This window comes from Salmo trutta, unplaced genomic scaffold, assembly GCF_901001165.1.
Source record: "Salmo trutta unplaced genomic scaffold, fSalTru1.1, whole genome shotgun sequence".
Classification (NCBI taxonomy): Eukaryota; Metazoa; Chordata; class Actinopteri; order Salmoniformes; family Salmonidae; genus Salmo; species Salmo trutta.
This window is the reverse complement of record NW_021823050.1, coordinates 28,440-51,336: the sequence shown is the minus strand read 5'-3', so window position 1 is coordinate 51,336 and position 22,897 is coordinate 28,440. Positions and strand designations below refer to the sequence as shown.

At 46.3% G+C, this 22,897-nt stretch overlaps 1 protein-coding gene and 1 long non-coding RNA gene across 2 annotated transcripts in view; both read right to left on the bottom strand.

Annotated features, from left to right (window-relative positions):
• Positions 1 to 24: 24 nt before the first annotated feature.
• LOC115188479 (palmitoleoyl-protein carboxylesterase notum1a) lies at positions 25 to 16,090 on the bottom strand. The gene is made up of 11 exons (XM_029747351.1): positions 15,031 to 16,090; positions 11,696 to 11,748; positions 10,832 to 10,927; positions 8,724 to 8,784; positions 6,385 to 6,443; positions 5,243 to 5,345; positions 4,851 to 5,042; positions 4,511 to 4,608; positions 3,878 to 4,025; positions 3,660 to 3,707; positions 25 to 2,840 (listed from the first exon to the last, which is right to left on the bottom strand). Exons 1-11 carry the CDS (start codon positions 15,408 to 15,410, stop codon positions 2,468 to 2,470), a joined length of 1,611 nt encoding a protein of 536 aa, XP_029603211.1. The 5' UTR covers positions 15,411 to 16,090; the 3' UTR covers positions 25 to 2,467.
• A 5,372-nt stretch (positions 16,091 to 21,462) lies between these two features.
• LOC115188480 (uncharacterized) overlaps positions 21,463 to 22,897 on the bottom strand; it is an 8,519-nt gene continuing 7,084 nt past the window's right edge. The window contains exon 4 of the long non-coding RNA XR_003876424.1: positions 21,463 to 21,690. This is a non-coding gene — a long non-coding RNA (uncharacterized LOC115188480). The remainder of the gene's footprint in view (positions 21,691 to 22,897) is intronic.

Below are 22,897 nucleotides of genomic sequence, written 5' to 3'. Positions count from 1 at the left end.
CTAATATAAATCATTGAAAAAATACATCTTTCTATTATTTAACACAATTATAATGTATTACAGACATGCAATCAGCACCATAAAAAGAGCTAAATATATTGACACTTTCCTGCCGTAATAGCACATACATGATACACCTAATAAATATGAAGTAGAATAGCACATACATGATACACCTAATCCAATAAATATCAACTCCAAAGTAGCTTGAGTTTAGGGTTGCAAAATTCCCAGGTTATCCAGAAATCCTGGTTGGTTGATTCCCAGAGTCTCTGTTTATTCCCTCCTGATTCCAGGAAACTTCCAACCGGGATTTCAGGTACATTTTGTGAAAGTTACCGAAAATGTGCAACCCTTCGTTGAGTTCAAACAGTTAATCACATAACCTTTTAGAGATACTAAAGTATAACCCATTATTATCCTTGTAAAGTACAACCCATTATTATCCTTGTAAAATATAACCCATTATTATCCTTGTAAAATATAACCCATTATTACCCTTGTATAAAAGCATATGTGGCTAAAAGCACCAGTCAGTATTATTTACCCAGGGAGAGTTGGAAGCAGCAAAAATACAAATGTTTGTAATTCTCAAAATCTCCAGTAGAGAGCGCCATATAATAAATCTCTCCCATTCCCCACATACTGTATCAGCCATCCATCCAGACCTCTCTCCCATTCCCCACATACTGTATCAGCCATCCATCCAGACATCTCTCCCATTCCCCACATACTGTATCAGCCATCCATCCAGACATCTCTCCCATTCCCCACATACTGTATCAGCCATCCATCCAGACATCTCTCCCATTCCCCACATACTGTATCAGCCATCCATCCAGACATCTCTCCCATTCCCCACATACTGTATCAGCCATCCATCCAGACATTCCCCACATACTGTATCAGCCATCCATCCAGACATCTCTCCCATTCCCCACATACTGTATCAGCCATCCATCCAGACATCTCTCCCATTCCCCACATACTGTATCAGCCATCCATCCAGACATTCCCCACATACTGTATCAGCCATCCATCCAGACATCTCTCCCATTCCCCACATACTGTATCAGCCATCCATCCAGACATCTCTCCCATTCCCCACATACTGTATCAGCCATCCATCCAGACATCTCTCCCATTCCCCACATACTGTATCAGCCATCCATCCAGACATCTCTCCCATTCCCCACATACTGTATCAGCTATCCATCCAGACATCTCTCCCATTCCCCACATACTGTATCAGCCATCCATCCAGACATCTCTCCCATTCCCCACATACTGTATCAGCCATCCATCCAGACATCTCTCCCATTCCCCACATACTGTATCAGCCATCCATCCAGACATTCCCCACATACTGTATCAGCCATCCATCTCTCACTCTGTTAGTAGCCTATGTTTAGGTGTGGCAGTCTCCATCCATCTCTGCTGGTGAGTTCAGATGTGGCAGTAGGCTATGTGGTCGTTTGAGACAATTCTAATCAATCAGTTCTAGTGAACCCTGTTACTATGGCTGTGTTAACACAGGCAGCCCAATTCTGGTATTTTGCCCAATTATTGGTAAAAGACCCTGATCTGATTGGTTAGAAGACCAATTAGTGGAAATGGATCAGAATTAGGCTGCCTGTGTAAACGTAGCCTATGAGGGGCTTGCTATAATCCAGTGCCTTCCATATCAGAAGCTTGATTCTGTATCTTCTGTGGCATTGATCAAAATGATAATTGAAGTCTATCAAGTCATTACAGTCTAAGGATTCCACTTCATATACATACACAACTTCTACATCTATGCATATATATATATATCAAAATCCACAAGTCCGTTGTCTTATTTACTTTAAAACGAACAGATTGCGTTCCAAATGGCACTCTATTCACAATATAGTGCACTAGTTTTGACCAGAGCCCTATGGGGGAATCTAATGCCATTTGGGATAGTATCCTTAAAACAGATGACGTTCCATTTATGTATGTCTTTTCGCGCCCGAATAATTATTTCAGTATAGTTTAGTTCTGTTCAGGTTCTGTTGAGTTCAGCATTGTTGAGTAAAGCATTGTTCAGTTGTTTGAACTCAAACTTAGCAGTTCCGTTGTTGTGTTCTAATAACTAAAAATGAGTTATTATTCAGTTGAGTCGAGTTTTGTCCCGTTGCAGACACTATTCAAGCTGCGTTCAGAGTTGAGGTGTTTTAAGTTGCACCAAGTCAAAGTTCTGAATTCAGATCCATTGAGTCCAGTTCAGTTTAGCACAGCAACTTTTTCTGCTCAGTTCTATTGCTTTTGGGGTTCGCTAAGTTTTGTTCAGTCCTGTTGCTTAGAGTTCAGTTCTGTTTCTATTCGGTTGTTGCATTGAGTTCCGTTCATCTCCACCAAAGCGTTCTTTGGTCCATGCCCTGCTGTGTCAGAGTGTGTGTGTATGTGTGTTTCCTTTCAGCTACCTGTGTGAGTCTCTCCCTGCTCAGTTCCCGTTATTCAGCATCCCCAGCAGTTTCCCTGCGTCCATGCCCTGTTGCTGGGCCATCTTGGCAACATCAAACCCCATGTGTTTCAGGAACTGGATCACGCTCATTTCCTGTCCGGTGGTCTGATCCCTTATAGTGGGACAGGTGGGATTACAGTGAGGCCAGGGGCAGCTGTCAATCAGACGCAGAGGACAGCCCCTTGGAGGCGAAGCTGGGGGCAGAGCCTTGTTGGGGGTGGGGTTAGGATTGTTGCTATGGGTGTTGTTGTTGGAGGATCTTTGGTGGAGGTTGTTGTCGTGGAGACCACGGTCCCAGCAGTGTAGGGCTCTGGGGAGGGAGGTTCCTTTGACTTGGATGTCCATCCAGTAACTATGGTAACAGGGGGAGGAGCGGAAAGGAGGTTAGAAATGGGAGAGGTACCGGTCAAGTCACTCATTTTTTTGCAAAGCTCCAAGTTAAGGTTATGATATGTCTAATCTGAGACCCAGTTATGATATGTCTAAGCTAAGACCCAGTTATGATATGTCTAATCTGAGACCCAGTTATGATATGTCTAATCTGAGACCCAGTTATGATATGTCTAAGCTAAGACCCAGTTATGATATGTCTAATCTGAGACCCAGTTATGATATGTCTAATCTGAGACCCAGTTATGATATGTCTAATCTGAGACCCAGTTATGATATGTCTAATCTGAGACCCAGTTATGATATGTCTAATCTGAGACCCAGTTATGATATGTCTAAGCTAAGACCCAGTTATGATATGTCTAAGCTGAGACCCAGTTATGATATGTCTAATCTGAGACCCAGTTATGATATGTCTAAGCTAAGACCCAGTTATGATATGTCTAATCTGAGACCCAGTTATGATATGTCTAAGCTAAGACCCAGTTATGATATGTCTAATCTAAGACCCAGTTATGATATGTCTAAGCTGAGACCCAGTTATGATATGTCTAAGCTGAGACCCAGTTATGATATGTCTAAGCTGAGACCCAGTTATGATATGTCTAATCTGAGACCCAGTTATGATATGTCTAAGCTGAGACCCAGTTATGATATGTCTAAGCTAAGACCCAGTTATGATATGTCTAATCTAAGACCCAGTTATGATATGTCTAAGCTAAGACCCAGTTATGATATGTCTAAGCTAAGACCCAGTTATGATCAGTGACTGTTCACTCACTTCCTGGTGATGACCTCATGGGATAGGCAGGCTGGAGCAAACAAGGCCCTGGCAGTCAGAACAGACAGATCAATCAACGTGATCAGAGGAGAGTTAACATTCCACATAACATAAAATGTTAACATTCTTTAGGGAATAAAACAGGAAGTTATGGTATGTATGTGTGTTTGTACATTATTGTGTGTGTGTGTGTGTGTGTGTGTCTGTGTGTGTCTTACGGGACGTCTTTGAGTGTGTTCCTCAGCTCGTTGCCCAAATTCTGTATGTATCTCCATTGTCCCTCGTGGACCGGATGACCAGTCAGGTGGATGTTATCTACTGTTAACTGGGCCTCGTCAAATAACCACTGGACCACAAACACTGGACCTGGAGAGAGAAAGAGGGGTTAGAGGAGGGGAGGCGGCGGGAGGGGAGGGGAGAGAGGGAGGGGGAGGCGGGAAGGGGAGAGGAAGTGGGGGAGGAAGAGAGAGAGGGGGGCCTCATCAAATAACCACTGGACCACAAACACTGGACCTGGAGAGAGAGAGAGAGAGGGGTTGGAGGGGGGGAGGCGGCGAGAGGGAGGGGGAGAGAGGGAGGGGGAGGGGGAGGCGGGAAGGGGAGGGAGGGAGGAGGGAGGGAGGGAGGGAGGGGGAGAGAGGGAGGGGGAGGCGGGAAGGGGAGAGGAAGTGGGGGAGGAAGAGAGAGAGGGGGGCCTCATCAAATAGGCCTCATCAAATAACACTGGACCTGGAGAGAAAGAGAGAGTGCTAGAGAGAGACAGAGAGTGAGAGAGGGAGAGAGAGAGAAAGAGGGAGGGGGAGAGAGACAGAGAAACAGAGAGGGAGAGAGTACTAGAAACACTCTCTTACTCTTGAGCGTGGGGTAGACTTTATATCCGAAGAAGCAGTTCCACTCCTCTCCTATGTGAGTCTGTCTGCAGCTCTCTGGCACCACACTACCCCAGTACCTAGACAGGAAACAGGAAGTATAGTCACAGTTGTCACTCGTATGGTCACTCGTCATCTCTCCCTCCCTCCTTCTCTCTCTCTCCCTCCCCTCCTTCCCTCTCTCCCCTCCCTCCCTCCTTCTCTCTCCCTCCTTCTCTCCCTCCCCTCCCCTCCCTCCCTCCCCCTCCTCTCTCTCTCCCTCCCCTCCCTCCTTCCCTCTCTCCTCCCTCCTTCCCTCTCTCCTTCCCTCTCCCTCTCTCACCTGATTCCTCTCCTGATAGCCTCAGTAGGCTCACAGCTGATGGTGCTGTGACAGTCTGTAGATCTGTACTGCTTGTTATCCAGGAACCAGCCAGAGTCAGCCAGACCCCGGACCTGAATCTCCCCGTGTCCCCGGGACTCCAGGTGCTCCGCCACACGGTCCACGTTCAGTAGTACACCTGTACCCCCCGCACTGGGAGGGGAGCGAGAGAGAGAGAGAGAGAGAGAGAGAGTAAAAAACATTCAGTAATCCAGAGAGAGGGAAATAAGGAGAGCTGGAGAGGGCCAGAGGGCCAGATTGAGGGAGAAACAGACGGATGTCCAAAAAAGTAAGTAAAGTAAAAAGGTTTGAGACTGTGGTGATTTTATCAGACACACACACAGTGTACTGACCTGCTCCCAGCCAGTAGCAGGATCTTAGCGCTGTCCAGTCCTTTAGTAAGCAGCTCATTAACCACCTCCATAATGATCACTGAGCCCATGAACGCATAGTCACCTACACAGAGAGAAACATACACACAACATGAAGACAGGCACAGTAGACACATTGATTGATAGCTTGTTATACAACCGGTGGGTCTAATCCTGAATGCTGATTGGTTAAAACCGCATTCCAGCCAGTGTCTATTCCACAAGTTACCACCAGCTAAATCTATGATGTTAAAATGCCTATTTACTCTGTTCCATCTGACTGCACAATCCACTGTCTCATCAGCCCTGCCAGGCAATTTATAAACCTCATCAAACCTTGCTGTCTGTCTCTCCGACATCTGCAACATTGTTTCAATATTCAAATTCGATCTCCAGCTGTCGCGTAGTAATGAACGTTTTGGGATGAGTCAGGCTGGAAGCTTTTCTCAGCCAGTCAAAATAATGAATCAGCATATTTTTTGGTGTATATGTACAAAGAAATGTCAATAGAAAACAGTTCAAACAAAGTGCAGCTAGTTTGCAGTCTTTCCAGGTTCCGTTTGAAGTGATTGTGTTAGCTGTGTTGTTGGCTAGCTCCTCTGAACAACAGTGTCCTGGCGAGAGAGCACATTTTCTATGTCAGGTGAAATCGCGCCAGATTAGCTCATTGTTGTGGATGTATCCAAATAAATGTAGTTGGCTAGCTAGCAAGCAAGGGATCTGAACGTTACCAGCCAATATGGCAATAGAACATTTAGAACCAACGAATGGGTTGCGTCTCTGGCAACCCAACTGATAGAACGAACGAATGGGTCGCGTCTCTGGCAACCCAACTGATAGAACGAACGAATGGGTCGCATCTCTGGCAACCCAACTGATAGAACGAACGAATGGGTCGCGTCTCTGGCAACCCAACTGATAGAACGAACGAATGGGTCGCATCTCTGGCAACCCAACTGATAGAACGAACGAATGGGTCGCGTCTCTGGCAACCCAACTGACAGGCATAATCAGGAATTATCACTCAAATGTCTTGAATTATTTGAAATAAAATGCATAGTGTTTTTCCAAAGTGGCATCCTATTCCCTAAGGAGTGACTATATACTGAACTGATGTTCCCTACTTTGGTCAGTCTTTGCTGAGGCTCCACTCCAGGCATCACTAGAGCAGTATGGGATGAACCTAGAGAGAGAGAGAGAGAGAGATCCTCATGCTTTGTTGATTTCCAAAAAGCTTTTGACTCAATTTGGCATGAGGGTCTGCTATACAAATTGTTGTTAAGTGGTGTTGGGGGAAAAACATACAACATTATAAAATCCATGTACACAAACAACAAGTCTGCGGTTAAAATTGGCAAAAAAACACACACATTTCTTTCCATAGGGCCGTGGGGTTAGACAGGGATGCAGCTTAAGCCCAACCTTCTTCAACATATCAACGAATTGGCGAGGGCACTAGAACAGTCTGCAGCACCCGGCCTCACCCTACTAGAATCTGAAGTTAAATGTCTACTGTTTGCTGATGATCTGGTGCTTTTGTCCCAACCAAGGAGGGCCTACAGCAGCACCTAGATCTTCTGCCCAGATTTTGTCAGACCTGGACCCTGACAGTAAATCTCAGTAAGACAAAAATAATGGTGTTCCAAAAAAGGTCCAGTTGCCAGGACCAGAAATACAAATTCCATCTAGACACCGTTGCCCTAGAGCACACAAAAAACTGTACCTACTTTGGCCTAAACACTTTAGCGCCATACTTAACTTGCACAAAGCTGTGAACGATCTGAGAGACAAGGCAAGAAGGGCCTTCTATGCCATCAAAAGGAACATAAAATTCGACATACCAATTAGGATCTGGCTAAAAATACTTGAATCAGTTATAGAACCCATTGCCCTTTATGGTTGTGAGGTCTGGGGTCTGCTCACCAACCAAGAATTCACCAAATGGGACAAACACCAAAATGAGATTCTGCATGCAGAATTCTGCAAACATATCCTCTGTGTACAACGTAAAACACCAAATAATGCATGCAGGGCAGAATTAGGCCGATACCCGCTAATTATCAAAATCCAGAAAAGAGCCGTTAAATTCTACAACCACCTAATAAAAGGAAGCGATTCCCAAACCTTCATAACAAAGCCATCACCTACAGAGAGATGAACCTGGAGAAGAGTTCCCTAAGCAAGCTGGTCCTGGGGCTCTGTTCACAAACACAAACAGACCCCACAGAGCCCCAGGACAGCAACACAATTAGACACAACCAAATCATGAGAAAACAAAAAGATAATTACAAGACACATTGGAAAGAATTAACAAAAAAAACCAGAGCAAACTAGAATGCTATTTGGCCCTAAACAGAGAGTACACAGTGACTGACCCAAACATAAGGAAAGCTTTGACTATGTACAGACTCAGTGAGCATAGCCTTGCTATTGAGAAAGACTGCCGTAGGCAGACCTGGCTCTCAAGAGAAGGCTATGTACACTTTGCCCAGAAAATGAGGTGGAAACTGAGCTGCACTTCCTAACCTCCTGCCAAATGTATGACCATATTAGAGACACGTATTTCCCTCAGATTACACAGACCCACAAAGAATTCAAAATACTATTTTGATAAACTCTCATATCTACTGGGTGAAATACCACAGTGTGACATCACAGCAGCAAGGTCTGTGACCTGTTGCCACAAGAAAAGTGAAGAACAAACACCATTGTAAATACAACCCATATTTATGTTTATTTATTTTCCCTTTTGTACTTTAACTATTTGCACATCGTTACAACACTGTATATAGACATATGACATTTGAAATGTCTTTATTATTTTGGAACTTCTGTGAGTGTAATGTTTACTGTTCATTTTTATTGTTTATTATCTTTTTACATTTGTATTATTTCACCTTTATTTAACCAGGGAGGCCAGTTGAGAACAAGTTCTCATTTACAACTGCGACCTGGCCAAGATAAAGCAAAGCAGTTCGACACATACAACAACCCATGTTTAACTCACACATGGAATAAACAAACGATCAGTCAATAACACAGTAGAGAAGTCTATACACAGTGTGTGCAAATGAGGTAAGATAAGGGAGGTAAGGCAATAAATAGGCCGTAGTGGCGAAGTAATTACAATTTAATTATCGAATTATGTACTTTAATTATCTAATATCTACAAATGATCTACTTCACTTGCTTTGGCAATGTTAACATATGTTTCCCATGCCAATAAAGCACCATAAAGTGAAATTGAATTGAGAGAGAGGAAACCATAACACACAGAGACTCAGTCAGAGTTTTCCAGTCAGAGTTTTCCAGTCAGAGGGAGGAAGAGGTTGTTTAGTAAAGAGCTGCAGCACAACTTTACTGACTCACTCTGACAAGAAAAAACACCAACCGTTTCACACACAAACACCATAAACAAACACACATATGCAAGAAGGGAGAGAAGAGCGATAGGAGTTCTTACACCATGTTGGCATTCCACCAATAGGGGTTCTCCTCTGGCTGAGGAGACAGAATACCTATACCTGGAGACAGAGAACCACAGAGAGGAGGGGGGGGGGGGGGGTAAAGACCCATGGAGATGAAGAGGGGGGGTAAAGACCCATGGAGATGAAGAGGGGGGGGGTAAAGACCCATGGAGATGAAGGGGGGGTAAAGACCCATGGAGATGAAGAGGGGGGGAGGGGGGGTAAAGACCCATGGAGATGAAGAGGGGGGGGTAAAGACCCATGGAGATGAAGAGGGGGGGGTAAAGACCCATGGAGATGAAGAGGGGGGGAGGGGGGGTAAAGACCCATGGAGATGAAGAGGGGGGGGTAAAGACCCATGGAGATGAAGAGGGGGGGAGGGGGGGTAAAGACCCATGGAGATGAAGAGGGGGGGGGTAAAGACCCATGGAAATGAAGAGGGGGGGGGGTAAAGACCCATGGAAATGAAGAGGGGGGGTAAAGACCCATGGAGATGAAGGGGGGGTAAAGACCCATGGAAATGAAGAGGGGGGGTAAAGACCCATGGAGATGAAGAGGGGGGGGTAAAGAACCATGGAGATGAAGAGGGGGGTAAAGACCCATGGAGATGAAGAGGGGGGGGGTAAAGACCCATGGAGATGAAGAGGGGGGGGGTAAAGACCCATGGAAATGAAGAGGGGGGGGGGGAAAGACCCATGGAAATGAAGAGGGGGGGTAAAGACCCATGGAGATGAAGGGGGGGTAAAGACCCATGGAAATGAAGAGGGGGGGTAAAGACCCATGGAGATGAAGAGGGGGGGGTAAAGACCCATGGAGATGAAGAGGGGGGGTAAAGACCCATGGAGATGAAGAGGGGGGGGGGTAAAGACCCATGGAAATGAAGAGGGGGGGGGTAAAGACCCATGGAGATGAAGAGGGGGGGTAAAGACCCATGGAGATGAAGGGGGGGGGTAAAGACCCATGGAGATGAAGGGGGGGGGGTTAAAGACCCATGGAGATGAAGAGGGGGGGGGGGGGGTAAAGACCCATGGAGATGAAGGGGGGGTAAAGACCCATGGAGATGAAGGGGGGGTAAAGACCCATGGAGATGAAGAGGGGGGGTAAAGACCCATGGAGATGAAGGGGGGGTAAAGACCCATGGAGATGAAGAGGGGGGACAAAGAGAGAGGGGGGAGAGAGAGAGGGAGATAAAGCCCCATGGAAATGAAGAGGGGGGAGAGAGAGAGGGAGATAAAGCCCAGTGGAAATGAAGGGGGGATAAAGACCCATGGAAATGAAGAGAGAGGGGGGGAGAGAGAGGGAGATAAAACCCCATGGAAATGAAGAGAGGGGGGAGAGAGAGAGGGAGATAAAGCCCCGTGGAAATGAAGAGAGAGAGGGGGAGATAGAGGGAGATAAAGCCCCATGGAAATGAAGAGAGAGGGGAGATGAAGGGGGAGAGAGAGGGAGGGAGGGAGAGAGGGAGGGGGAGAGGGAGGGAGAGAGAGGGGGATAAAGGCCCATGGAAATGAAGAGAGAGAGGGGGAGAGATGGAGGGGGAGAGAGAGATGGAGGGGGAGAGAGAGATGGAGGGGGGAGAGAGGGAGAGAGGGAGTGAGGGAGATAAAGCCCCACTGAAATGAAGAGAGAGGGAGGAGAAAGAGAGATGGAGGGGAGAGAGAGAGGGAGGGGAGAGAGAGAGGGAGGGGAGAAAGAGAGAGGAAGAGAGAGAGAGAAGAAAGAGGTTCTTGTGAGTGTGAGATTAATTTCGGTAACTAAAACAGACAGACTGACTGAGTTCTACTGATTAATGGGAAACACTAACATTTATATGGCCTGAGATATTTTCCCTCTACAGCCTGTACTGAACCAATGATTTTTAAAGAGTCAATTCGTTTCTGCAGCACCTCCCTGAACAGACAAATCATAAGCCTTCTTTTGACTGGTTATAACACTTAATACTAGCTATTATTACTAGTTCATAAACATGTTATAAGCATGTTGAAAAGTGTTCTGGTGAAGTCTGACTCTGAACACCAATAGGATAGGTTATAGCAACAGTATTACTCTCTATTACCATTAATCAACATGTTTTGAGTTGTAATAAGTGTTAATAACTGCTGACCTGTTCTGGTGCGTGGCCACTTCAGGGAGCTCATGAATCTCCTCATTGTCTGGTACCTGGTGTCACAAGTCTGTCTGTTGAAACAGTACCATCCACCTACACAGACCAACAACAACATTACATACAGTACCATCCACCTACACAGACCAACATTACATACAGTACCATCCACCTACACAGACCAACATTACATACAGTACCATCCACCTACACAGACCAACATTACATACAGTACCATCCACCTACACAGACCAACAACAACATTACATACAGTACCATCCACCTACACAGACCAACAACAACATTACATACAGTACCATCCACCTACACAGACCAACATTACATACAGTACCATCCACCTACACAGACCAACATTACATACAGTACCATCCACCTACACAGACCAACAACAACATTACATACAGTACCATCCACCTACACAGACCAACATTACATACAGTACCATCCACCTACACAGACCAACATTACATACAGTACCATCCACCTACACAGACCAACATTACATACAGTACCATCCACCTACACAGACCAACAACAACATTACCCAGGACAGAGAAGAAGAAGAACAGCAACAAATAACAAAGCATCAGGGCCAAGATTCAATCCAAGGCCGGTTATAGAGCAGCGCACTGGCCAGCCGACACTGCACCTTTTAAAGGTCATTTCCCTGCCGTTTGTGCAGCTCACATTCACGATAAACACAGTGATTGTCAACTCAAAATGTACATTACCTTTAAGAGGCACATCGTCGGCTGTACAGTGCTCTGCCCTGTAACGTGCCTTGGATTGAAAAATACAACAGACAAATACCAGAGTTTGGAAGTCTTAAACCTCTCAACTCACCCTCCAAGAATATCAGCCATCTCTTGCTGCCTTTAGATTCCTTGATGTAGTACCTATACAGGACAATACAAAAACAAACTGTTTTACAAGTGTGTGTGTGTGTGTGTGTGTGTGTGTGTGTGTGTGTGTGTGTGTGTGTGTGTGTGTGTGTGTGTGTGTGTGTGTGTGTGACCCCCCTTTTCTTCTTCAAAGTGGGCCATCTGACAGAATCACATAGTTCAGTGTCAATTGGGGGGGGGGGAAGCAGTATTGGCAGGCAGACACACACACACACACACACACACACACACACACACACACACAGAGAGAGTATGTATTTCTGAGCATCTACATTCATTCACACACACACACAGTTGGTTGGGTTTGTGTTATGGACCGCTCCAGAACGTGTGCGGTCCTTTAGGCTTCTGCTTTGAACTAGACTTGAAACATTTGGCTCTGGTTTCCAGCTAAAACACCCAGACAGACAGAGCCCATTCAGATGCCTAAAACAGCCTTTCAACAGGGGCCTGTTTGGATGCCTATATCAAAGGAACCCAGGGCCATTATATGAATGATTGGATTATTGTAATGTGTGTAGCAAGACCTCACCACTGCACTCAGTCAGACTGATGACTAGTGGTCCGGCCTGGCAGACACACAGACACACTCATAAACAAGGGGACACGTCTTTGGGCTGCATGTGTGAGGTTGTGTGAAACACACACACTCATGTGCTGTTATGAACAGGCAGATGATGGCATGAACAGTTCACACACATACTCCTGAATCCATCTCCATTAGTGAGAGATATGCCAGGTGTTTTAGGTTAACGAGGATTAACTGTGTCTCTACTGGACAGCTGCTGGAAAGGTAGAATGGAGAGAGAGAGAGACAGACAGACAGACAGACAGATTTTAACTATTTTCACATCGCTACAACACATATGACATTTGAAATGTCTTTATTATTTTGGAACTTCTGTGGGTGTAATGTTTACTGTTCATTTGTATTGTTTATTTCAATGTAGCTTTTTATGCATTTCACTTGCTTTGGCAATGTTAACATATGTTTCCCATGCCAATAAAGCCCTTGAATTGAGAGAGAGCGAGCAAGCGAGAGACAGAGAGACAGACAAGCACAGACAGACAGACAGACAGACAGAGAGAGAGAAAGAGACAGAGAAAATTAAGTATTTTACATAAAAATCGGACTTTTAATTTGGGTTGCCAGATTTATCATTTATTAATGAAGCGGGAAAGAGTAGAGAGAGGGCGCCAGGTTAGGTTCAAGTAGTGCAAACAAATCAACGTCAGAAGCTTCATTTGTAATTAAGAAACACAGGGAGAGTAAATTCCTCACATCCTCAGACACATTGTTCTTAATAACTCCCCGTGGCTGTTGAAAAATACTCCCCCTCCTCACACTGTATGGGTTTTTACACACACATGCCTATGGCAGCGGGAGAAGTGTAGCCTTAGCAGTGATCCACTATATAGATAGCCACGCTAGCTTCGCCTTGATGAGGGTGTTAGCAACCATGCTACGTACTGCTAGTTATCAACAGCTAATCCAGTCCGGGATGGAAGTTATAGTGAGGTTCGACTGGTCAATCAAGATGCATGATAAGGTTCAGTTTATTCCAATTTAGGTCCCGCCCTGTTCACGTCCCTCGCCCATTTTCGCATTACCCAATGGTCCCCCACCCGCTTCATTTCCTGCATTAACAATGAATGGATATTGGTTGTTTCATTGCCCACAACGTGCTGGATGGATCTCTGCAGTAACTCTCGAGGCAGACTGTGTGGTTGAGAGAGGGTTGGATCCGTCGTGAGAAATTAGCAATTTGTTGTTGGAGAGATAATCGACGGTTGTAATTTTCTCTGCTGGTTGTCAGATAGAGCAGGTGTGCATGTGTGCCCAGAGCGTGTCTGCCTGGCCCTGCACGGCCTCGCGCCCCGCAAGGTCTATTGAGAGGTCTCTTGTGGTTTGGGATGCTGCTGCTGATACACCCAGTCACATCGATGGAGAGCGGAGACACTCACAATTGCTGGTTTGCTGATTCTCTCCCTCTCTCGTTCTCTCCCTCACTATGTAAAGTGATGTTGGGCTGAGGTCTTTATTTGGGATAGAGTGGGTTCACGAGAGGTTCCGCTGCGATGAATCAACCGAATCTCGCTCTCTTTCTGGTTCTCTCTCGTTGATTCATAATGGAATAGTCATCTTACAGATGAATAACAAACCGTGTTAATAGAGCCTATTATATTATTCAACCTTCTGTTGAATTGTGAGCTTGTTCTCACACTGGAGAAGACAATTTAACTGGCAAAAGGAAGTATTTCTCTCAACACCTGGCAACCATGGTGTGAAACAACATAAGGATTTCAAAGCACTACTTCCCAAAGTCAAATATCACAGTTATTTGACCAAAACATTGGTTTTTCACACTGAGGATAACCCCTATGTTTTTCCCGTGAAGAAATCGGCCCATGTTTGTTCTATTGGTCACTATCAACCTATAACTGTCATGGCGCATTCATGCAGGGCACCTGTCGCGGCTGGAAGTGGATCTGAGAGTACAACAGGGCTTCGGCTTTGTGGAATGTTTTTATTTTCACACCTTCTTTCATCACAATCATCCATTAGCGTCGCTACATTCCGTTCTAATATAGCGTCCCCTCCTCAATTTCACATCTCTCTCCAAATGCGCAATATCATGACGCACGGTCTAGAAAGCCATTTGGATATAAAAAGCCAAAGGCAACAAGGATAGTAGCCTACAAGAGGCGGAGATTTATCCCTATAGACTCTGATCCGAAGTCAGTCTTGCGTTTTCCCTTCAAACGGTTGAGGTTATCTGGGTTTGGAGAGGATAAGCTGATCCTAGACCTGTGACGCCAACCACCACTAAAGCTGTACATTGCCTGTCGCCTGCTGTACATGAAAGGCATTCTTTTCACTGTGGCCTCGCGTGCTCTCATTCCGCAAAATTCCTTTTGTCAAACTTTCCATTGATGAGAGGCATCTGATCTCTCGGTCCGGGCTCCCTCTCTCGAGCTCCGACATAGACCTCAGAGAGCGCCCGTCCTCTGATCTTGTCATTTTTAAAATCAATTTCGGTCACATTAGGGCAGGAAAAGTTGTCGTGGTGGTGATAGATGGACTGGCTTTCACTCAACCACTGAGAGTTTGATAAACAACTGGAAAGATGTGTCAAAGCCAATACGCACAACAAAAGTATGTGATTGTCATGTGTGTTTAGGCTACTTGTGAAATGTTGAAAAGTGAAGTTTAGGGCGACTTTAATTCGGGCCAATTCAGAATTTAAACGTTGAACTTTAAAATCTTCCACTTACCCAGCTGGGGATCCATCGTTACACGTCGCAGAGGAATTGTCCAAGAAGTGCAGCCTCATGTCCTGGTCCAGCTTCTGCGCGGAGCACGGGTACAGCGACTGCGCCAGGTTTTTAATTTGGGTCATGAAGTTGTCCATGTTCCCCTCGACGGCGGTGAAGTCTAACGGGAAGCTCTCGCCGGCTCCGGTCCCCTCTATTACCCGGTCCCTGTATGTTAACGGTGGGGACGGCATGGCCGAGGCTCTCCGGTGTTGCGCGCGGCTGCCCCGTAGCCTCCTCGCCTCTGGTGCACCAATGTGAAGGAGACCCAACAGCAAAGCGGAACGCAGCAACGCCAGAGTCCCTATAGGCCTACTTCTCTCAGTACTTTGGCTCGTCATTTCAAAAACCTTAAAAGGGAGGGGAAAAAACGATGTAATAGTTCCTTGGGGTAAAAACTAAACAAGAGTGCGTCTGGTCTGGTGAGCTAAATGAAAAAGTTGCAATGGATGAATTGCCAAAGAGAGTAAAATGTAAACAGAGAGAGAAAGAGTTCCACTTGGCATCAGTGTGTTATGGACAGAATAACCAGGTGTTCCCAAGGTCCCAGAGTTTAGTGCGGCTGTCAGACTACTCCAAAATGCCTCCAAGCTAGAACGCGTAAAACATTTCAATCATTTCAGTGTGGTGCGCCATTCGCCTTCAATCCCATCCATTAAGGTAAAAAAAACTATGGAATTCAAATAAAAATATAGGCTATATTAAAAAGAAAACAACTTTGAAGTCACTCGTATCATGTAAAAATGCGGATAAAAATACAAATCAAGCTCATTTTAGTGATTCACCAAAAAGTGTTTGCGTCCCCCTTCTATTTCTTGAGATATCCAGCGGTTTTCAACGGTTTTCCTCAGCGCTGATAAGACAGACGGCATCACTTGCTGCTGCTGTCCTGGTCGAAGTTAGATTCATACTACCAGGCAGGCACCAGAGGGGTTTTATTCAAACGTTTCCCCCTTTTCTTTCCCCCAAACCAATCGTTATCGTGGGCTGGTGCTTTGAGGGGCGTGAGTTTCACACACACACACACACACACACACACGTTTGTTTTACTATCCTTGTGGGGACCAAACAAATGATTCCCATTCAAAATGATACTTTCCCGAACCCCTCACCCTTAATCTAACCTTAACCCCTAAACCTTTGTTGTATCCATTCTCCTTGTGGGGACTGGCGAAATGTCCCCAATTGTCCGAATATTTATTGTTTTAGTATTCTTGTGAAGACTTCTGGTCCCCACAAGGATAGTAATACCAACAACACTCACACAGCACACCCCCTCATGTCCAGGTTGTTGCCTTTGATCTTATGTTGTTTGGTCTCTATTTATGTAGTGTCGTGTTGTCTCTCTTGTCGTGATGTGTGTTTTGTCCTATATTTATTTTTGTATTTTTAGTCCCAGCCCCCGTCCCCGCAGGAGGCCTTTTGCCAGGCAACAAGTGACAAACGTTATACGCCTATAATTAATCTTTCGTGGCGCGATATTTTCGTACTGGGTTTCCTGGGTTAGGCTATAATTGATCCTCACATTAGGAAGTTAACACCTTTAGAAGGTTTATTTCGTAATTGATCGCCAGGACAGACCGGTCGTTTATTCAGAAGCCGGACATTTCCCCTGGTTGTGTATTTGTTTTCAACCTCGTGTGGGCGTAGCCTCTCAACCTAAATGATGGTTGTCACAGCCAAGAGGAAGGTGCCAGCCGGTCGCGCACCTCTCCCCCATGACTCACACCTCCTCCTCAGCTACCCATTCTGTGTCCGGATGGTGAGAAGAGAGTTGACGGATACTGTAGGCTGCCCTCCCCTTTCAGAGCCCTTAGATATAGGATCAGTCATGGACCGAATCCCCAAAGTCACTTTACCATCTCTCTCTCTTTCTTTCTCTCTTTCTCTCTCAAATCAAATTGTATTTGTGACATGGGCCGAATACAACAGATGTAGACCTTACCGTGAAATGCTTACTTACAATCCCTTAAAAAAAAAAAAAAATGTTTTATTGTTGGTTAAGTAAGAAAATATTTGCTAATAAAATGAATCCAAAATAAAGAACAAGTTAGACAATAAAATAACAATATACAGGGTGTTACGGAACAGAGTCAATGTGGAGGCTATATACAGGGTGTTACGGTACAGAGTCAATGTGGAGGCTATATACAGGGTGTTATGGTACAGAGTCAATGTGGAGGCTATATACAGGGTGTTACGGAACAGAGTCAATGTGGAGGCTATATACAGGGTGTTACGGTACAGAGTCAATGTGGAGGCTATATACAGGGTGTTACGGTACAGAGTCAATGTGGAGGATATATACAGGGTGTTACGGTACAGAGTCAATGTGGAGGATATATACAGGGGGTTCCGGAACAGAGTCAATGTGGAGGCTATATACAGGGTGTTACGGTACAGAGTCAATGTGGAGGCTATATACAGGGTGTTACGGAACAGAGTCAATGTGGAGGCTATATACAGGGTGTTACGGTACAGAGTCAATGTGGAGGCTATATACAGGGTGTTACGGTACAGAGTCAATGTGGAGGCTATATACAGGGTGTTACGGAACAGAGTCAATGTGGAGGCTATATACAGGGTGTTACGGTACAGAGTCAATGTGGAGGCTATATACATGGGGTTCCGGAACAGAGTCAATGTGGAGGCTATATACAGGGTGTTACGGTACAGAGTCAATGTGGAGGCTATATACAGGGTGTTACGGAACAGAGTCAATGTGGAGGCTATATACAGGGTGTTACGGTACAGAGTCAATGTGGAGGCTATATACAGGGTGTTACGGAACAGAGTCAATGTGGAGGCTATATACAGGGTGTTACGGAACAGAGTCAATGTGGAGGCTATATACAGGGTGTTACGGTACAGAGTCAATGTGTGGGGGTACCGGAACAGAGTCAATGTGTGGGGGTACCGGTACAGAGTCAATGTGTGGGGGTACCGGAACAGAGTCAATGTGTGGGGGTACCGGTACAGAGTCAATGTGTGGGGGTACCGGAACAGAGTCAATGTGTGGGGGTACCGGTACAGAGTCAGTGTGTGGGGGTACCGGTACAGAGTCAGTGTGTGTGGGTACCAGTACAGAGTCAGTGTGTGTGGGTACCGGTACAGAGTCAGTGTGTGGGGGTACCAGTACAGAGTCAGTGTGTGGGGGTACCAGTACAGAGTCAGTGTGTGGGGGTACCGGTACAGAGTCAATGTTTGGGGGGTACCGGTACAGAGTCAATGTGTGGGGGTACCGGTACAGAGTCAATGTGTGGGGGTACCGGTACAGAGTCAATGTGTGGGGGTACCGGTACAGAGTCAATGTGTGGGGGTACCGGAACAGAGTCAATGTTTGGGGGTACCGGTACAGAGTCAATGTGTGGGGGTACCGGTACAGAGTCAATGTGTGGGGGTACCGGTATAGAGTCAATGTGTGGGGGTACCGGTACAGAGTCAATGTGTGGGGGTACTGGTACAGAGTCAATGTGTGGGGGTACCGGAACAGAGTCAATGTTTGGGGGTACCGGTACAGAGTCAATGTGTGGGGGTACTGGAACAGAGTAAATGTGTGGGGGTACCGGTACAGAGTCAATGTGTGGGGGTACCGGAACAGAGTCAATGTGTGGGGGTACCGGAACAGAGTCAATGTTTGGGGGTACCGGTACAGAGTCAATGTGTGGGGGTACCGGAACAGAGTCAATGTTTGGTCATACAGGTTAGTCGAGGTAATTGAGGTAATATGTATATGTAGGTAGGGGTAAAGTGACTACACATAGATAATAAACAGTGAGTAGCAGCAGCGTAAAAAAGGGGGTCAATGCAAATAGTCCAGGTGGCCATTTGATTAACTGTTTAGCAGTTTAATGGCCTGGGCGTAAAAGCTGTTAAGGAGCCTTTTGGACGTAGACTTGGCACTCCGGTACCGCTTGCCGTGCGGTAGCAGAGAGAACAGTCTATGACTAGGGTGGCTGGAGTCTTTCACAATTTTTAGGGCCTTCCTCTGACACCAGGTCCTGGATGGCAAGAAGCTTTGCCCCAGTGATGTACTAAGCCGTACGCACTACCCTCTGCAGCGCCTTGCGTCAGATGCCAAGCAGTTGCCATACTAAGCGGTGATGCAACCAGTCAGGATGCTCTCGATGGTGCAGCTGTAGAAATTGAGGATCTGAGGACCCATGCCAAATCTTTTCAGTCACTTTCTCCCTCCTCTAATCTTCTGTCAAAGCGTGCACTTGCACACTTCCTGACATGGATTTTACATTAATGGACAGTCCCTCTAGTCAATGCTTACACGAATCCTATCCTTTAAAATCCTAGCGTGACGACACTAAATTCTTTCTCTGCTCTGGAACTGCCATCATTGATGTCGTTTGTGGTGACGAGGGGCATTGTACAAAACAGAGTCATCAGGGAATGGTTCATCTCCAACCGATCACAGTATCAAAGCCAATGACATGTTCAAACCGCCTCTTTTACCCACCTGTTCTGGCACTGGCCCAACCCATCAGTTTCTGGACCAATCAAACGGACCCGAATGTGTTCGCGTTTGGTGAAGGGTCGGGGAGGTACTCAGATCGAGACTAATTGCGCAGAAGAAACTAACATCTGTGGGAGTGGCCTAGCGTTTGTCCGAAGCGAGGAGTCTGGGTATCCAGGCAATTAAAATCTATGGTGGGGAGTGCACACTCCAAAGAAGGTGGAGACTCTGGGAGAATCTCAATTGCATACTCCTCGCATCCTCTCTCCTCGCCTCCTTCTCAAAACCTATTGGAGAAGGTCAGAAGGGAGAGCCTCTGACTTTCTCAACCAATGGGTTTTGAGGAGGAAACAAGGAGGACGCGAGGAGTATGCAATTGAGATTCTCCCTCTACCAGCCACTAGTGTCACCTTTGACCCCCAGACATCAAAGGGTGTGGCATGTCAACACTGTGATTTAACTGAACCAGACAGGTTCACGATCGGCGTGCTCACCTTGCAGCACCGCATCATATCCGTCAAACAGTGACACAGTAGAACCGGCCCAACTCAACACCTGTCTGTCCCAGTGTCTTGTTTACCGGGAGGAGACGGCAAGAAACGGCAGCCAAGATGCCTGAACGATAAGCAGAGAGCTAGCGGATGGGGCAGGAGGTGTGTCTGCCGGACGGGTGTGTCTGGGTGTCTGCCAGACAGGTGTGTCTGGGTGTCTGCCAGACAGGTGTGTGTGGGTGTCTGCCAGACAGGTGTGTGTGGGTGTCTGCCAGACAGGTGTGTGTGGGTGTCTGCCAGACAGGTGTGTGTGGGTGTCTGCCAGACAGGTGTGTGTGGGTGTCTGCCAGACAGGTGTGTGTGGGTGTCTGCGGCACAAGTGTGTGTCGGTGTCTGCGGGACAGGTTGTCTGCGGGACAGGTGTGTGTCGGTGTCTGCGGGACAGGTGTGTGTCGGTGTCTGCGGGACAGGTGTGTGTCGGTGTCTGCGGGACAGGTGTGTGTCGGTGTCTGCGGGACAGGTGTGTGTCGGTGTCTGCGGGACAGGTGTGTGTCGGTGTCTGCGGGACAGGTGTCGTGTCTGCGGGACAGGTGAGGGTGTGTGTGGGTGTCTGCGGGACAGGTGTATGTTGGTGTCTGCGGGACAGGTGTGTGTCGGTGTCTGCGGGACAGGTGTTTGTCGGTGTCTGCGGGACAGGTGTGTCGGTGTCTGCGGGACAGGTGTGTCGGTGTCTGCGGGACAGGTGTGTCGGTGTCTGCGGGACAGGTGTGTCGGTGTCTGCGGGACAGGTATGTGTCGTGTCTGCGGGACAGCTGTATGTGTGTGTGGGTGTCTGCGGGACAGGTGTGTGTTGGTGTCTGCGGGACATGTGTATGTGTGGGTCGGTGTCTGCGGGACATGTGTGTCGGTGTCTGCGGGACATGTGTATGTGTGTGTCGGTGTCTGCGGGACATGTGTATGTGTGGGTCTGCGGGACAGGTGTGTGTGTGTGTGTCGGTGTCTGCGGGACATGTGTATGTGTGGGTCTGCGGGACATGTGTATGTGTGGGTCTGCGGGACATGTGTATGTGTGGGTCTGCGGGACATGTGTATGTGTGGGTCTGCGGGACTTCAAAAGAACCGAACGGGGGCTAATGTATAAAAAAACAACCACAAAATATCTGAATGACAGACTGGGCACTGCCCCCCCCCCTCCTTCTCTATTCTCTGGAATACAAGAATGTAGTCTGAATCCAGGTAGCTAATACATGGAGCATGAACAACAGAGACAGTCTCTGGCACGACTTCCAACGAGTGCGTGTGTGTGGAGAGAGAAACTAATTGAACAATAAATAGCCTGTTACAACAGAAAGGTAGCAATAAAATAGAGTTCATTCTGTTCTAAGCACTGTTCTAGCTGTTGATATCAACTCAGAGAGAAAACACAACCACATATCGGCAATGGAGATATTTTATATTCCTTTATTACTTCGTTTCATCTTTTTTAACTCTTGTAAAACTATTTGAAGTGCACACTGGATTCACAATGGGTTTGAATACATCACAATCCACTGTGAGCCTGGAATTTCATGTTAAAAAGGTAGGAGGAACAGTGTGTTGGGGCGTCCGCTCTGTATGTCCCTCTATGGTAGCCGTAGTCATCTGATCACAATCCTCATTTCTTACCTGGAGACAATAAAAACATAATATCAGAGGAAATAACAGTTGGATCTTATAAAAGTTTGAGACACACAAGTCTTAACAACCATGAATAATGTCCAAAGAAATGTGTTTTCCTTGATCAGCACTGCCACTGTAACATGTTGACTTTCAGTCCGAAAAACTACTAGACCTATAACCCTTTATACACTGTTAAGAAAGAAGCTTGCTAGGCCTATAACCCTTTCTACACTGTTAAGAAAGAAGCTTGCGAGGCCTATTCTAACCTGTTATACACTTAAGAAAGAAGCTTGCTAGGCCTATTCTAACCTGTTATACACTGTTAAAAAAGAAGCTTGCTAGGCCTATTCTAACCTGTTATACACTGTTAAGAAAGAAGCTAGCTAGGCCTATTCTAACCTGTTATACACCGTTAAGAAAGAAGCTAGCTAGGCCTATTCTAACCTGTTATACACCGTTAAGAAAGAAGCTAGCTAGGCCTATTCTAACCTGTTATACACCGTTAAGAAAGCAGCTAGCTAGGCCTATTCTAACCTGTTATACACCGTTAAGAAAGCAGCTTGCTAGGCCTATAACCCGTTATACACTGTTAAGAAAGAAGCTTGCTAGGCCTATTATACACTGTTAAGAAAGAAGCTTGCTAGGCCTATTATACACTGTTAAGAAAGAAGCTTGCTTGAATATCAAAGTGTTAACAGACTCTTCCAGACCTGGAATTCTGTTTAACTATTCAGACTCATCACCATCTTGAGACAAACCAGGATTGGAATTATATTGGCACAAACACACATTCGGCTCTTGACTTCTCAACACACACACACACACACACACACACACACACACACACACACACACACACACACACACACACACACACACACACACACACACACACACACACACCTTCCAATATGTGTGTGAAACCACAGACCACTATGATGGAGAGGGATAGACCAGGAGTGTGTGTGTGTGTGTGTGTGTGTGTGTGTGTGTGTCCTAGTTTATCTCAAGTTGGCGATGAGTCTGAAGAATAGACATGCAGACAGAACTCCAGGTCTGGAAGCATCTGGAAGAGTTCTGGACTGAAGTTGGAATCTGGTGTTGAATAAAGAACACATCAGAGTAATTGATATAATGACCTACAGACAACCAGTTAGATAGTCAGAGAGGAATACAGGCAGACAGACAGGGAGACAACCAGTTAGACAGTCAG

What these genes read in the sequence shown, in the direction of transcription:
- LOC115188479 (XM_029747351.1), bottom strand. Translation starts at nt 15,410, where the DNA reads ATGACGAGCCAAAGTACTGAGAGAAGTAGGCCTATAGGGACTCTGGCG. An exon ending in TGGTGGAATGCCAACATGGT is followed by an intron (nt 6,444 to 8,723) that starts GTAAGAACTCCT and finishes CTCTCTCTCTAG; the next exon opens with GTTCATCCCATACTGCTCTA. An exon ending in AGTCTACCCCACGCTCAAGA is followed by an intron (nt 4,026 to 4,510) that starts GTAAGAGAGTGT and finishes TTCTCTCTCCAG; the next exon opens with GTCCAGTGTTTGTGGTCCAG.